Genomic DNA, 14,275 nt, shown 5'->3' on the forward strand with positions numbered 1-14,275 from the left:
CTCCCTGGCACAGAACCACCACCACTCCCGTCTGTGAGATAAGACAGTGGTTGGTAGAATGCTTTCTATGGATGTAAAGTGTCATTAGCCTATAAAGTACAACTCGAAGTGCTCTTGGGGTTCTGTGGTTAGCACCCACAGAAGAAGGTAAGCTAACAATACTGTTGGCCAGAAATGCGTGACTCACCACTCACCAGCGTCAGCAGAATTTGGACCACAGACAGTTTAGCCAAATAGTGAGAAGAGCAGTGTCTGCATTTTTAAGATTTTTGTGTTCCAAGTTAAGAGGCCAGAACACAGCGCTTCCTTAAGGGTTTCTGACTGTTTTTAACTCCAGTGCCCTGGACGAATGAAAAGAGACTAACGGAAAGTGTTTAATGAATGAAGAACGCACCGTGTAGTCCTTGATTTAGCGAAAAGCTAGAGCAAGCTCAGGGCATGGCAGCAAACATGCATTGGGTAGACCCCTTGTGTTTACTCCCAGCAGTCCAGTTGTGTGGTCTTCTCCCTGCTGGCGGTACAGTGAGGGGCAGGGGGTGTGTCATCTCCCTTGTAGCTGGAGAAACCCACCGGCCAGTCAAGAGGTGCTCACAGCGTGGGCAAGAAGGCATTGGCTGGCTGGGTGGACTCACACATTATTTTACCTCTTTGAGCCTCCGTGAAATGTTTATTTTTTAAAGGATATTTAAAGAGGTCTGACCTTCAGTAAAATAGATCTTGGTTAGACTGACTCGACTGTAGCTAACAATTATAAAAAGTAGGGGGAAATCTATTTGGAAGCTCAAAATCACACAAGAAATGAAAGGAACCTATTTTTGAGTGAATAGGATTTGAGAGTTTGGAGCGTTTTGCCTGAAGGCTCATTGTAGCTCCTGCAGAAAGCCACAATTTCACCAGCTCGAGGTGTCAGAGGGCAGAAGTTGGGGCTGGTAGAGAGGCCAGACATTTAGAAAAGAGTAAGGGATGGGAAGGAGCCACAGAGAGCAGGAATCCTAACTAGTGCAGGTGAAATTCACCCCAGTCTTTGGCTGATCATCACACTTGACATGCAGAGGAAAGATCCTGAGTTTACAAGCCAAAAAAGCATCAACCAAAAGATTAATTGAGGGGAGATTCCAGCTGTTGTGCACTTCAGGGAAGAGAGCGTTTGAAGTCCAACCAAATTGTCTGTTAGACCAAATATGACTCTTGAGAAGAGACAGTAGAATCATGAGTCAATGTAGAATCAATGTAGCCTTCATCATGTCCAGTAAAGAATCACTGAGCTCAAAAAGAAGCAGGAAAAAGCCAGGTCTGCAAAAACTGACCTTGCAGCACCCTGTTTGTTTAAATTTGCAGACAAAATCCGTAAAAAGCAGCTTTTGTAAACATGGCAAGGACTTTGGGGAAAATACTAAATTAGTGAACAAAATGAGACATCTCAGCAGAGAAATGATTGTTCGGTGCTGTCAAATCAATCTGACTCATAGCGACCTTGTAGAGGGTTTCTTAGTAGAAACGATGAAGAACAACTAAAATGATATCATTTTATCAAAATGATGAAACTGGAAAGCATGGCAACTGAAATGAACAGCTTACTTAATAGGAGTCTGGGCATGGCAAAAGAGTCCTTGAACTAGGAGCTCAGAGAAGGAAGAAGATCGAAGATTATGACCGGAGGCTCATCTATGCGGAACAGTATCAGGTGGTCCAACATACGTGCAGTTGGGGGTCTGTGTTAGTTTCCTACGGCTGCTATAACAAAGTAGCACAAACTGGTGCTTCGAACAACAGAGTCTTACTCTTTCTCCTTCTGGGTTTGTTTCTCCTCTTCCTATGAGGGTACTGTTAATATTGGATTAGGGCCCCTCCTAATGACCTCATCTTAACTCGATTACATCTACAACACTCCTACTTAAAAATAAGGTCACATTTACAGGCCCCAGCGGCTCAGACTTCAATATATCTTTTTTTTGGTGTGTGTGAGGGGGGAAGAGCGCAATCCAACCCAGAATCCCAGAAGAAGAACAAAGATAGAATTGGACATATATATATAAGAAAGAATGATCAAAACCTTTCTAAATTTTAAAACCTCTAGATAAAAATGACAAAATGCTGCTAAAAAAAAGTTCACAAGCCCTCAATCGATGGAAATATGTACCATGTTCTTGGGCTGGAAGACAATACAGTTAAGATGGCAGATCTCCCAAAATTAAACTATAAATGATAGAGTCAATACATTTCCTATTATAACCCTACTAGAATTTCTTTCTTTTTAAAAGAAATTGAAAAGATTATTCTAAATTTTATATGTAAATGCAGAAGGTAGTAGAAAAATCTAAACAGTGTTAATAAAAGAATAAAACTCGATAATTTACACTCCTTTATTATAAGACTCTGTATAAAACGAAAGTAGTAAAGTCAGGGTTGTTGGCGTAAAAATAGACAAATAGATTGATGAAATCAAATACAGGATTCCAGAATAGACCTACACTTATTATATGGTCAGATTATTTTTGTCAAAGGCAGCTAAACTATCCATGGTTTTTTAAAAAAAAATTGTTCTGGAACAACTGTTCTCTGTGGTAGCTTTCCCTGTCATATAAACATTTATCTGCAGTGGGTCAGAGATTTAAATGTAAAAGCTAAAACGACCTAGCTTTTAGGGAACAACATAGGAAAATGTCTTTTATGACCCAGAAAAAAAGCAGAGATTTTATAGACAGGGTACAGATCTTTCTTAGGGAAGACTCAGAGCTCCTTAGACAAAATTGTGATTAAAATTTGACTTTATCAAAATTGGACGTATCACAAGACATTATTAAGAAAATAGCTAAGCCAGAGAAGAGACTGGAAAATACAACTTACAAAACATCTGACAAAGGGCTTCCATCCAGAATATATATAAAGAACTCTTAGAATTGAATGAATAGACAGAAAACCAGTTTTATTTATAAAAGGGCAAAAGTCTTTCACAAAGGGAAATGTCCAGTAAACACACAGAAAAGTCCTCAACATCACTTGTTGTTAAGTGTGTTTGAGTTGGCTCTGACTCATAGCGACCCTTTGTAGAGTTTCCAAGGAGCGGCTGGTGAGTTTGAGCTGCTGACCTTGTGGTTCAAACCGACCTTGCTGTCCAGTGCTTATCCTACAGCACCGCTATAGAACCGCTCAACATCGTGAAACGCAAGTTAAGACCACAGGAGAGGACATCCTGTTTAGTAGAGGCTCTGCGGAAACAAGGACAGTGGACTCTAATGATCTTGACATCGCGCAAGACTGGGCAGTGTTGTTATGAAGAAAGTCTCGAGGAGTTGGAATCAACTGGACAGCAACCAATCACAGTATCTCAGTTAGAAACAAAAAACTCGTAACAAGAAGAGCTGAAGAGGGTGTGGAGTAATGGGAACCCACATGCACTGCTGGAGGAATTGTAAAACAATGCTGGTCAGTCTCTTAAGTCAATCATCTACCTTGTTTGGACCCAGTGATTCCTCTCACTGGTGTTTCTCACAACGCTTACAATGGAATTTCTTCACAATAATTCAAAGGCATCCCGACTGTCCAGCAGAAGGACAGTGGATGGAAATAGTGGCCTGTTCACACGTGATCTGGTGCTTGGCTGTAATAAGCCTGTGAGAGAGGCATGGCGTGGTTGGATCTCAGAGACGTGATGCTGAGGATGCAGAACCAACACCCAGGAGAACAAAGTGCGAGACAAACCATCCAGGGTGGGAAACCTTCAGGCTGGCCTGAAGGAACTCTTAGGGGAAGTGAATTAAGTAGCTGTATCCACACATCTCAGCTGCAGCTAAGGGAGGACGGTGTCCAACCTATGTAAACCTCAGTGGCAAGCGTGTGAAAACCCATGTGAGAACACAGTAGGTAGTCAGTTCATGCAGGTGCGTACCTGTCTGGTGGTGTCAGGAGGAGGGCGTGGACCCACTGGTGTTCCCATGGGCTTTGCTGCATCTACCTGCTCCACTACAACCTTCACTGCCCATCCCTCAGTAGAATGACCAACACACTGTTGGACTCATAATGGGGCTGAGTGTTCCCTCGCCCCAAGATGAACAGACTGCACCTTGTATATCTCTTTGCATCCCGTTGTTCTGATGTTAGAGCGTGGGACATCATCCCATGAGATCTCAAGTGGGTCCCTGCCTGCAGACCCCACCTCCCTACCAGTACTGGGGCCTCTTCAGGGCTGGTTCTGGTTGGTTTGTAGTAGTCTCGGAGCCGGGAGAGCTCAGAGTCCTGCGTCTGTTAGTGATGAACGTGGCCTGAGGAAACGGCTCTGTCCCTGCATCCAGACCTCAAAGCCTCTGCAGGCGCTTGGATTCACTCCATCAACTCTAGGTGTTTAACAGGGTTCCTACTGTCTTCCACAGCCCCTTCTGTCAAAGCAAAGCCCTTGTCACTCTCCACACCGAGGGACAACCTCACCGGTCTTCCGAGTGTCTAACTGAGCAGTCTGGGAACTTCTTTCCCTGTCCCCTCGGTTCCACACCGTCGGAATTCTCGACAGGGGCTTTGTCTCCAGCCTCGCTCTATTGAGTCACAGAAGTTTAAGGCGACCAACACCTGCTGACAAGCGCCTCTTCTGTGTGTGTGAGGTCCCTAGAGGGGGCGGTGCAGAGCAGAGGGTGTACTCCCTGAGAACAGCATCTGCAGAAACAGGGAGCCCCATTTTGTGTTCTCAAGAGAGACCCTCCAGGAAGATGGGTTAGTGAGGAAACCCAGGCATGAGTCATGAGCATCCTTACTACTCTAGTTTATTCCAGTGGAACCTCTGTGGACCCAGCCTGCTCTGCACCCCATTTCAGGTCTAGACACACCGACATTCTCTACTCGGGGTGGGGGGTGGGGGCGTGCAGGGCGGAGGTGAGAACAAAGGACCTGGGCCATGGCTCTGCCCATCCCAGCTAGTCATATAGCCTCAGTTTGTTTTTCGTCTGTAAAGTGACCACACTTCTTTGCACCAGGAATGGTTTTGTGGTGCTTCCTCACCCCTGTAGTGGAGTCTGTGGGTTAAGTGCTAGCTGAAAGGTTGGAGGTTCAAAGCCACCCAGAGGCTCTTCTCATCTGTTTTCAAAAAGTAACCTTGAAAACCCCATGGATCAGCTGTCCACCTGGAGTGAGAATGGGCGTGGTAGGAGTTAGCAATGACAGCACACCTGCCATGGTGCCTTCAGACAGCTCATGGTGGGTGTTGGCAGCTACCTTCCCCAATATGGTTATTTCTCAACATCACGTGAAGATTCTGTGTTCTGGCGCTTTTTCTCCTTCCTGGCCTTCCTCTGGAAGGCAGCCGAGAAATACTGTGTCGTCTTCCTCCTACACCCACTGGCCTAACGCTGCCTCGTGAGCCCTGCTAGCCCTGGCTTCGTCCACCTCTATAGGCCCTCTCCCCCAACTGGGCTTCCAGGCCAGGTGGCCTTCCTGTTCTTTGAGTGTGCTGGTGCAGCCAGCCACAGGGCCTTTGCACGAGCTGTTGGTCCTGCCCACTGCCTGTCTAGCTCACTCCTGCACATTCTTCCAGGCTTGGATCAGATGCCACTTCCTCAGGGAGCCCTTCCTGATAGCCCCCTCATGTCACACTCTAGGCCTGTCACAGGTCCTCTGTGCTTACTCAAGTTTGTCATTGTGCATCTAGGAGTTCTTTGTACTGTGACGAAGGCCACAATGCCTAGAACATTCAGTGGGGCAGACGAAGACTCTAAACCTCAAGGCTCAGGGCTGGGGAGACCTAGGAGACCTTGGCTCATAGACACAGGCAGTGGGAGGGAGCTTGGACAGGAAGCTGGGGTACAGAACCTCTTATGACAAACCTGTGAGAAGGGTCTAGTTCTTGGGCCTCCAGCCTGTGTTCCCAGCATTAAATACTGAGCCAGAGACAAACAGACAGACAGAACCCAGACCCATTGTCCTCGAGTTGACTCGGACTCAGCAACCGTCCTGGACAGAGTTGAACCACCCACACAGGACTCCGAGGCGGCTAATCTTTACGGAAGCAGACTGCCTCATTATTTCTCCCTTGAAGCGGCTGGTGGGTTTGAACTCAGCAGCACAATACCTAACCCACAGCATCCATCACCAGAACCAGAGAAAGTAGGATGTTCTCACACCGGGCATCATACGCACACGCCACACAGGCAGAGCGGGAGGTGGCGGTTTCTGCCATCCCCTATGGGAGGCTGAGCTGGGCGCAGTGCCTCATGCTTCCCTCCCGCTGCAGTGAGCATGACCTGGGTGAGGACATCTATGACTGTGTCCCGTGTGAGGATGAAGGGGATGACATCTATGAGGACATCATCAAGGTCGAGGTGCAGCAGCCCATGGTAAGTGCCCGCCCCACGTGGGGCATCTAGTCAGGCCGTGCCACATCTCCATGGAGGTTCCTCTTCGAAATTCTGGAAACCCTGCCCGTGTCTCCTCTCGGGGTTTTGTGAGGAGGCCTGGAGGTGGTATGGAAACCTCTGCTCTGAGGGGTTTGCAGGATTCCAGATCTGGCCTGATGCTCCCAGCTGCTTTCTCCCTTTGTGTGGAAGGAAGAGACTGAGGGCTTTCATCAACCAGCTGCGCGTCTTTTATCTGACCAGGGAATTCAGCTCCCAGCAGGCGCTGGCTAAGATTTTCTTGGATGACAGTTTGTGTGAGTGTGGCTCACTGCTGGCAGCCGCTGTGTGGAGGGGCCCTGCAGGCAGGCAGGTGGGGCTGGGGAACAGGCTGAAGTCTCTTGCTCTTCAGTAGTCTGGCGGGCTGGCTCTGTCATCTGATTGTACTGAGGACTATGGGAAACAACCCCCAAAGCAAGTAGCAGGTCTTTGTGCCCATTGTGCAGTAGAACTAGCTCTGGTGGGACACAAAGACCCCTGAGATGTCTTCCAACCCTGCCGAGCCCACGCAGCCCACTGGCCTTCCCCTAGACTCTGCTCTTAAAAAGGTAGTTCTCATTTGGCCCCTGATGTGGCCTTGCAGACAGGAGGGCTCTTCGTGGGGGCAGCAGAGCACTCCGGGGCAGCCTGCACTGTGGCTTTTCTCCTGACCACTTGCGGCTGGTCAGGGAGCACTTCATTGACACATGCCCCCCTCAGCCTGCCCCTGAGAGGACAGAACAAACAGCCCAAACCATTGCCGTCCAGTCGGCTCATGGTGACTCCATGTGTGTGTCCGAGTAGAATTGGGCTCCGAGGGTTCTCAGTGGCTGATGTTTCAGAGGTAGATAGCCAAGCCTTTCTTCCAAGGTACCTCTGGGTAGAATGGAACCTCCAGCCTTTCGTTGAGCAGCCAAACACGTTCACCATTTGTGTCTCTTCCTCCCAGCACCTGGGGAGCTTCGGAAGCTGGGAACCTACTGGGACTACAGCCACTTTATGCCCATGGCCATCCCGAGCTGGGCAGTGTCCTGAGGGTGACCGGGGGCGGGCAATGGCCAGTAAGAGGTCTTGAGGGGACCCCCACCAGCCACACACACTTCCTAGACCCCAGCATGCCTTCAGAGGCTATGAGAGCAAGTGATCCCTTAGGGGCACCCTACCAGGGTTCATTCCAGATCATGGGTGTCCTGGGGCACCCAGGTACCCTTAAATCATCCAAGTGGGAGGGGACGGTGATGTTTCCAATGAAGACAGCCGGTGCTGCTCCCAGTGACCAGTGTGGTGTCCTGTGTCCACTCACTGCTCTCTCACTAGGCCAAGCTGACAGGTGGATGGATGAGGGGTGATAGGGCTCCCTGAATGCAGCTTCTAGTTGTGGGGTCAGGACCGCTAACTGCTTTCTGTCATTCCTCCTCCATGCTCTCAGATCAGATACATGCAGGTGAGTGCCCGGTGCTGCCCGAGGGTTTAAGTACAGCACCCTGTGGAATGCTGGGGAGACTCGTGGGAAACGCAGTCACCCACCCCACATCACCCCCAGTTTCAGAGGGACCCTGGCCCTAGAAGCCCAGCAGCTCCAGACTGTGCAGAGTGGTGGGCTCAGGAGACTTCAGGACACCCTGTGATCCCGGCCCCCAACCCATCGCACCCCCTGTGCGGGGGTACCCCCATCTTGTATATTGTTTTGGGAGCCTTGGCAGACAAGAGAGGGACCTCAGAGTGTTTCCTAGAGGGGTGAGGGTACTGGGGCTGAGTGAGTCCAGGTGTCACCAGACATAGGTCAGTTCTGCTTCTGAGCCCGCAGGGGGCATGGCTGCCAGCTGCCGAGGGTGTCTGGAGTACCCAGGACTGCCCCAAACCACCCGTCCCCAGCCCCGGTGGGAAACGGGCTGTTCCTGGTGGACACCAATCCCAGGATGCCTTCCAGTGTCTCTGGCGCTACACACGTTCCACATGCAGCCGGAGCTTTCAGTGTGTCCCCACTGTGTGTCCCCAGGATACCGAGTTCCTCCCGGTTGGCGAGGAGAAGCAAGAAAGATCTGGGGGTTCTAGAAACTTCCATGTCTACCATGGTCCCCAGCCCGCTGGTCCGAGTCACGCCCCCTCCCTGTGCCTCAGTTTCCTCACCTGTATAACACAGCAGGACTTGGTCTCCGGGTGCCCTGGCTAGATCCCGGCTACCGTCCAGGTCCTGCTTTGTGGGGTCATCTTGGGTGTGGTATGGAGGGTCTGGGCGCCACTCACGACATGTCCTCTCTGCAGAAAATGGGCATGACAGAGGATGACAAGAGGAACTGCTGCTTGCTGGAGATTCAAGAGACGGAGGCCAAGTACTACCGGACCCTGGAGGACATTGAGAAGGTGTGTGGGGCAGACTGGGGTGACTGTGTCAGGCTCTAGGAATCGACCCGACTGCACTTAACAACAGCAGCTACCCTACAAAAGCAGTCATCCTTCCCTTTCCCGTGCACCCCTCCCAGGCTACTGGCTCTGACCCCTCTCACCCACCCAGACGTGCCTCTTCCCTCTGGAGTCAATCCTGGCCACTGGGCTTGTTGTGTCCAGGCTCAGCTCAGTGCCGCCTTTGAGCCCCATGGGTCTGTGTTGGCGACTTCATTCCGGAGCATGTCTCCGACTCACCCCCCCCCCCCCCCCCGCCCAAGTGCCTCTCAGAGCTGAGTAACAGAGGGGTTTGCAAGGGAAGGACTTGATGTCCGCGACTTCTGGAACCAATGTGTGAGAATTTCCACGGGCTCAACCTCACCTGCCATCCCACCTGCTGCCAGGCGGTCTTTGGGGACCCTGAAGAGCACAGGCCTGAGTGTTTGGATGCTTGGGGGGCAGCTCGCGGCCACCATCCAGCCGATGCCCTGGGTCGTGTTCCTCCCATCCTGGCCTCTGTCTCTCATGCCAACATTGATCAGTCTTTGGGACTGCGGAGGGTTCAAGCACCATGCCGTGTGTGGAGGGCCCCTCATAGGTGTGCTGATGCCCTGGGGTTCAGCCCACCCCTCCTTCCTGCCCTGGCCTCATCACCAGCAAGCATTGAGCACCGACTGTGTGTAGTGGAGAATGACAGGAGGCTGGGGACGAGCAGGTCTCAACGAGACTCTGGCCCGGGTCTTTGTCTTCTGCAGAATTACATGAGTCCACTGAGGCTGGTGCTGAGTCCTGGGGACATGGTGTCCATCTTCATCAACCTGGAGGTGAGTCCCCACCCACCTGCCCGAGAGCCCTCACAGGGACCTACTGTGACTGATGGAAGGAGGGTGCCCCTCCCCCGTGGTGGTCTGTAGGGAGCTTCCTGGCAGATGTGCCTAGGAGGAAGTGCTAGAGTCCCCCGGGACTACTCATATATCCCCACTGCCTGAAGGAGGCCATAAAGTCTGCACCTTGAGGTCTTGGGGTGGGCTCACCTTAACCTAATCTGCAGGACAAGGAGGTCTAAGCCCTGGTGGGCTTCCTGCAGAACCTTCCAGTCAGCCTGGCAGTTGCAGGATGCTAGCAGCTGCCTCCCTGGCTCCCTGGTAGCCTGAGGTGACCATTGGTCAGGCTCCCTGAACGAGTCACTTAGACACCAAAGAGTCCTGCTTTCTGGGCCTGGACCCAGAGAGGACACAGCCTGAGAGATGGGCTGGTGGGGTGCTGCGTACTGCTTGCTGGTCACCATCTGCTTCAAGATGTGAGGGAACACCCCTCTCCCAGGCTGAGACTCCAGCTGTAATGGAGGGACCCCTCCCACAGAGCCCCAAGTTCACTCAGCTCTGGGCAGCCCACGTGTTCGGAGCGCTGTGGACGCTCCTAGACTTTATGACGCTCTTTGAAAACACTTGGGTCCCACTGGGTAGACCAGCCTGCTGGGTCACGCCCTGGTGTTTGTGGTGACGAGGGGACATGCGCAGTGCCTTGGTGACAGACCACGTGCCCTTGCTGCCCGCTCTCCCCAGGACTTGATCAAGGTGCACCACAGCTTCCTGCGAGCCATTGATCTGTCCATGATGGCGGGAGGCAGCTCCCTGGCCAAGGTGTTTCTCGACTTCAAGGAGAGGTGAGTGGTGGGTGGTCGGTCACATGGGGACATGCCCAGGATCCTCTTGGGGTCCACGCTGGGGAGGGAGAGGAGTCATGGTCCCACTGCAGTCTCTGGTTGCTGCTCCATCTGGACTTGGTCCTGGTGTCTAAACTGAGGGCTCTGCCCACCCAGGGTCCATGGGCCCTATGAGCTCAGTGGATGGGTGGGTGGGAAGGGAGAGTTCTAACAGTCCCCCTGTCTCTGTCTCCTGCTTTGTCTCAGCTGCTCAGGCTGCCTTCTTGGTGTTTCTTGGCGATCTCCATGTGGAATCCACATACACACCCCCCCCAATTGCTTCTCTGTGTTTAATCTCAAACATGAATGGATTTAAGACACACCTCGTTAACACAACAAAGCAAAGGGGCATAGCCACAAGTATGCTTTTGGGTCCATTCCAGCTCCTGGTGACTTCTTGTGACAAAGTCCAACTGCCCCACGGGGTTTTCTAGGCTGTCATCTTTATGGGAGCACATACCCGGTGTTTCTCCCTAGAAGCAGCTGGTGGGATTGAACTGCAGGCTTTGGGTTGGCAGCCAAGCGCCTAACTGTTGCTCTACTAGCCTCCTTCTCCACAGGTATTTGTTGTTGTTAGGTACCACTGAGTAGGTTCTAGAAACTCCGTTCAGAAACACTGCCCGGGTCTGCACTATCCTCACAATTGTCACCATTACTGCAACCACTGTGTTCATCCACCTCATTGAGGGTCTTCCTGTTTTTCACTGACCCTCTACTTAACCAGCATGATGTCCTTCTCCAGGAAGTGGTCCCTCCTGACAACATGCCCAAAGTGCATGAGATGAATCCTTGCCATCCTGGCTTCTAAGGAGCATTCTGGCTGTACTTCTTCCAGAACAGATTTGTTTGTTCTTCCAGTATGTGATGTATTCAGTATTCTTCATCAACACCAGAATTCAAAGGCATCAGTTCTTCTATGGCCTTTCTTATTCATTGGCCGGTTTTCTCATGCGTATGAGTGTACCTTGGCTTGCCGTAGTCCTCAAAGTGACATCTCTGCTCTTTAACACTTTAAAAGAGGACTTTGGTAGCAGACATGCAATGTGTCATTTGATTTCCTGACTGCTGCGTCCATGAGCACTGATTGTGGACCTTCCTAAAATGATATCCTTGACAGCTTCAATCTTTCCTCTCTTTATCATGCTTGCTACTTATTGGCTCCTGGTGTGAGGATTTTGTTTTCTTTATGTTGAGGGGTAGTGTACACTGAAGGTTGTATCCACTGATAAGTTGTAGTTGTTAAGTGTCATCAAGTTGGTTCTGATGCACAGCGACCCTGTAAAGGGTTTCTGAAGAACAATTGGTGAGTTAGAACCGCCGACTTCGTGGTTGAGTGATTATCCCACAGTGCCACACTCCATGTCCACAGGGATCGGGATTAGGAGTCGAACATGGAATTTCAGGTCATAATAGATGCCAGAGCTCGTCGGAAGGAGGAAATAGGAATGAGCTTGTGTGGCCAGTGGAGAAGGGGCAGCAGGAGTGAGCTGCTGTGTAGGACACAATGTTGATTAATCCTTGGGGGCAATGACATCGTCATCTTGGGGGCAACATAAATTCCAAGGATGCTGCTTCTCCGTCTGGACAGACATCTGTGGAGTGATGTGGACAAGGCTGCCCTCCCTGGGAGTCTTAGATGGCTGTACAGGCCTACGTCCATCATACTCGTGCGATGTATGATGTGCGAGGCCCTTTTTCTTTTTCTTTCCCTCCTTTCTACATTTTGGATAAATGTTCTGAATGTTGTAGACATTTGTGGTTACAATGAATGCCTATAAACACTGGTTTCCTTAGCTGACTCCCTCCAATAGGAATTAGGTTAGGACTCATTTTCAGGTTCTCAGGGTCTTCACAGAAACGTCAAGCTGGATCCCATGGGCTTGATGGCCCTCAGGCATGGTGTGTGGGGCAGGGACAGGGACAAAGCGAGTGTGAGGGTCCGGTGGTGGCTGTAACAAGAACTGTCCTGGGCACGCATGACGACTGAGATAGATCATGTTGCAGCTCTGGAGGTAGAAGTCTAAATCCAGGTGTGGGCAGGAGGCACGCTCGTCGGAGGCACGCTCGTCGGAGGCACGCTTGCCGGAGGCACTAGGGGAGGCCTCGCCTTCTGGGGGCTCCCAGTCCTTGGCTTGTGACCACATCACTCAAGTCTGCCTCCATCCTCACTTGGCGCCATCTTTCCCCTCTGCATCTCTTTTCTGCCTCATCTAACAACACTGGTCATTGGATTGAGGACCCTCTTAAATCCAGTGTGATTGTATCTTGACTCTCCCTCATTCACATCTGCGAAGACCCTATTTCTAAATGGGGCACATTTCCAGGTCCTGATGGAGGCCCTGGAGTTTGGGCAGACACTGTTCAGCCCAGTCCAGGATGCCTCTAGCCCCATAGTTGAGTTCAGCAGGTGGGGACATTGCTACCTGGTCTCCATTTGTTCTGTGCTAGGTGGGGGCCCCTTGGTCCCTCTTCCCCATGTGGAGAGAAGAGAGCCTTCCTGAGGCCTCACAGTGGGGTCTGTGGTTCCAGCCGAGGTGCCTGGTCTTGCAGGGACTGTAGTCACTCCCCTTTCTGAGCCCTGGGGACCCCTTTGCGGTCAGTGGTGTTTGGTGAGGTCGGGTATGACTGTGGACATTTTTCTATCTGTTCCATGTTGGCTTATGCTGGAAAGAGCTGAGGGTCCCTCCCACCTCCCTACCCTCCTATGAGCATGTATGACTCAGATACGGGGGTCCATGATGGGGAGCCATATGTGGGGGGTAACCACCAGGTGTCTGCCCTCATGCTGACCAGGGAAGGTGGGCTTAAGCAGTCCCCAGACTAGACTAAAGTCTTGGAGTCCCAGAGCCAGTCTCCCAGTGCGGACAGCTGGCCTGCTGACCACGTGTTGAGGCACTGAGCCACGAGCCCCAGGGGTTTCTTGAGAGCCAGGAAACGCCCCCCAAAATGTCATCCACGTCTGCCTCAGGGTTGCTCTGAAATTCTGCGTTCTCTGGGTGGCAAATATGTCCTGAGCACATTGGCAGCCCTCCTCCTAGCCAGGGGGGACTTCAGGAAAGGCAGACAGCAGCCTCCGGGAAAACAGCAACGGGGTCTTACACTGTGCTATGCGCGCATGCGCATCCAGGCTTCTCCTCTATGGCGAGTACTGCAGCCGCATGGAGCACGCGCAGAACACGCTGAACCAGCTGCTCGCAGCCCGGGACGATTTCAGGCAAAAAGTCGAGGTAATTGGGGACTCCCTCTTGCCCCCTGTGGGGAGGGGAAGGTGCTTGCTGTGTCCCGCTGTGTTTCCTTGGTGTGGAGGTGCCGTTCCAGGCTGGGGTGCAGCTGGATCCCGGGGTGAGGTCCATGTGGTGTGCAGGCTGGGACCCGCTTGGAGGGCAACCTGTTCAGTTTCTCCGCTTGTCCTTCCTATTGGGCGGCGCGTATCCTCCAGAGGCTGGCATTTCCAGATTCCTTTTCGCTTTTGAAATCTTGTTTTCCAGGGGAAGTCTGGTGCTTGGTAATGGGGTGGAGCTGCCCCCTAACAACATGGTGTGAGGGATTGCTTCCCTAGTAACAGGGGTGGGGACTGTTTTCCTTGGAGACCCTGAGGGCCCGTGACCTGTCCAGTCAGGACACAAACCCCCCTCAGTGTGAGCTGACCGTCTGCCTGGGTACTCCCGGGAACTGCCCAGGAGGTGGGCAGAGGGTGAGGCCCTGAAAGCCCCTTCCCCCAAATCTGTTGTTAAGTGTCGTGGAGTCGGTTCCGACCCATAGCGACCCTGTACAGGGTTTCCGAGGGTGTAAATCTTTATGGGAGCAGAATGCCTCATCTTTCTCCCGC

At 51.7% G+C, this 14,275-nt stretch overlaps 1 protein-coding gene across 1 annotated transcript in view; it reads left to right on the plus strand.

Moving 5' to 3' along the window:
- VAV2 (vav 2 guanine nucleotide exchange factor) overlaps window positions 1–14,275 on the plus strand; it is a 164,275-nt gene that overhangs the window by 121,236 nt on the left and 28,764 nt on the right. The window contains exons 5-11 of the mRNA XM_006863824.1: window positions 6,218–6,320; window positions 7,786–7,800; window positions 8,622–8,720; window positions 9,497–9,565; window positions 10,307–10,407; window positions 13,574–13,673; window positions 14,084–14,140. Of these exons, the coding sequence (XP_006863886.1) occupies window positions 6,218–6,320; window positions 7,786–7,800; window positions 8,622–8,720; window positions 9,497–9,565; window positions 10,307–10,407; window positions 13,574–13,673; window positions 14,084–14,140 (544 nt within the window). The remainder of the gene's footprint in view (window positions 1–6,217; window positions 6,321–7,785; window positions 7,801–8,621; window positions 8,721–9,496; window positions 9,566–10,306; window positions 10,408–13,573; window positions 13,674–14,083; window positions 14,141–14,275) is intronic.

The sequence above is a fragment of the Chrysochloris asiatica genome, unplaced genomic scaffold (assembly GCF_000296735.1).
Source record: "Chrysochloris asiatica unplaced genomic scaffold, ChrAsi1.0 scaffold00056, whole genome shotgun sequence".
NCBI lineage: Eukaryota > Metazoa > Chordata > Mammalia > Afrosoricida > Chrysochloridae > Chrysochloris > Chrysochloris asiatica.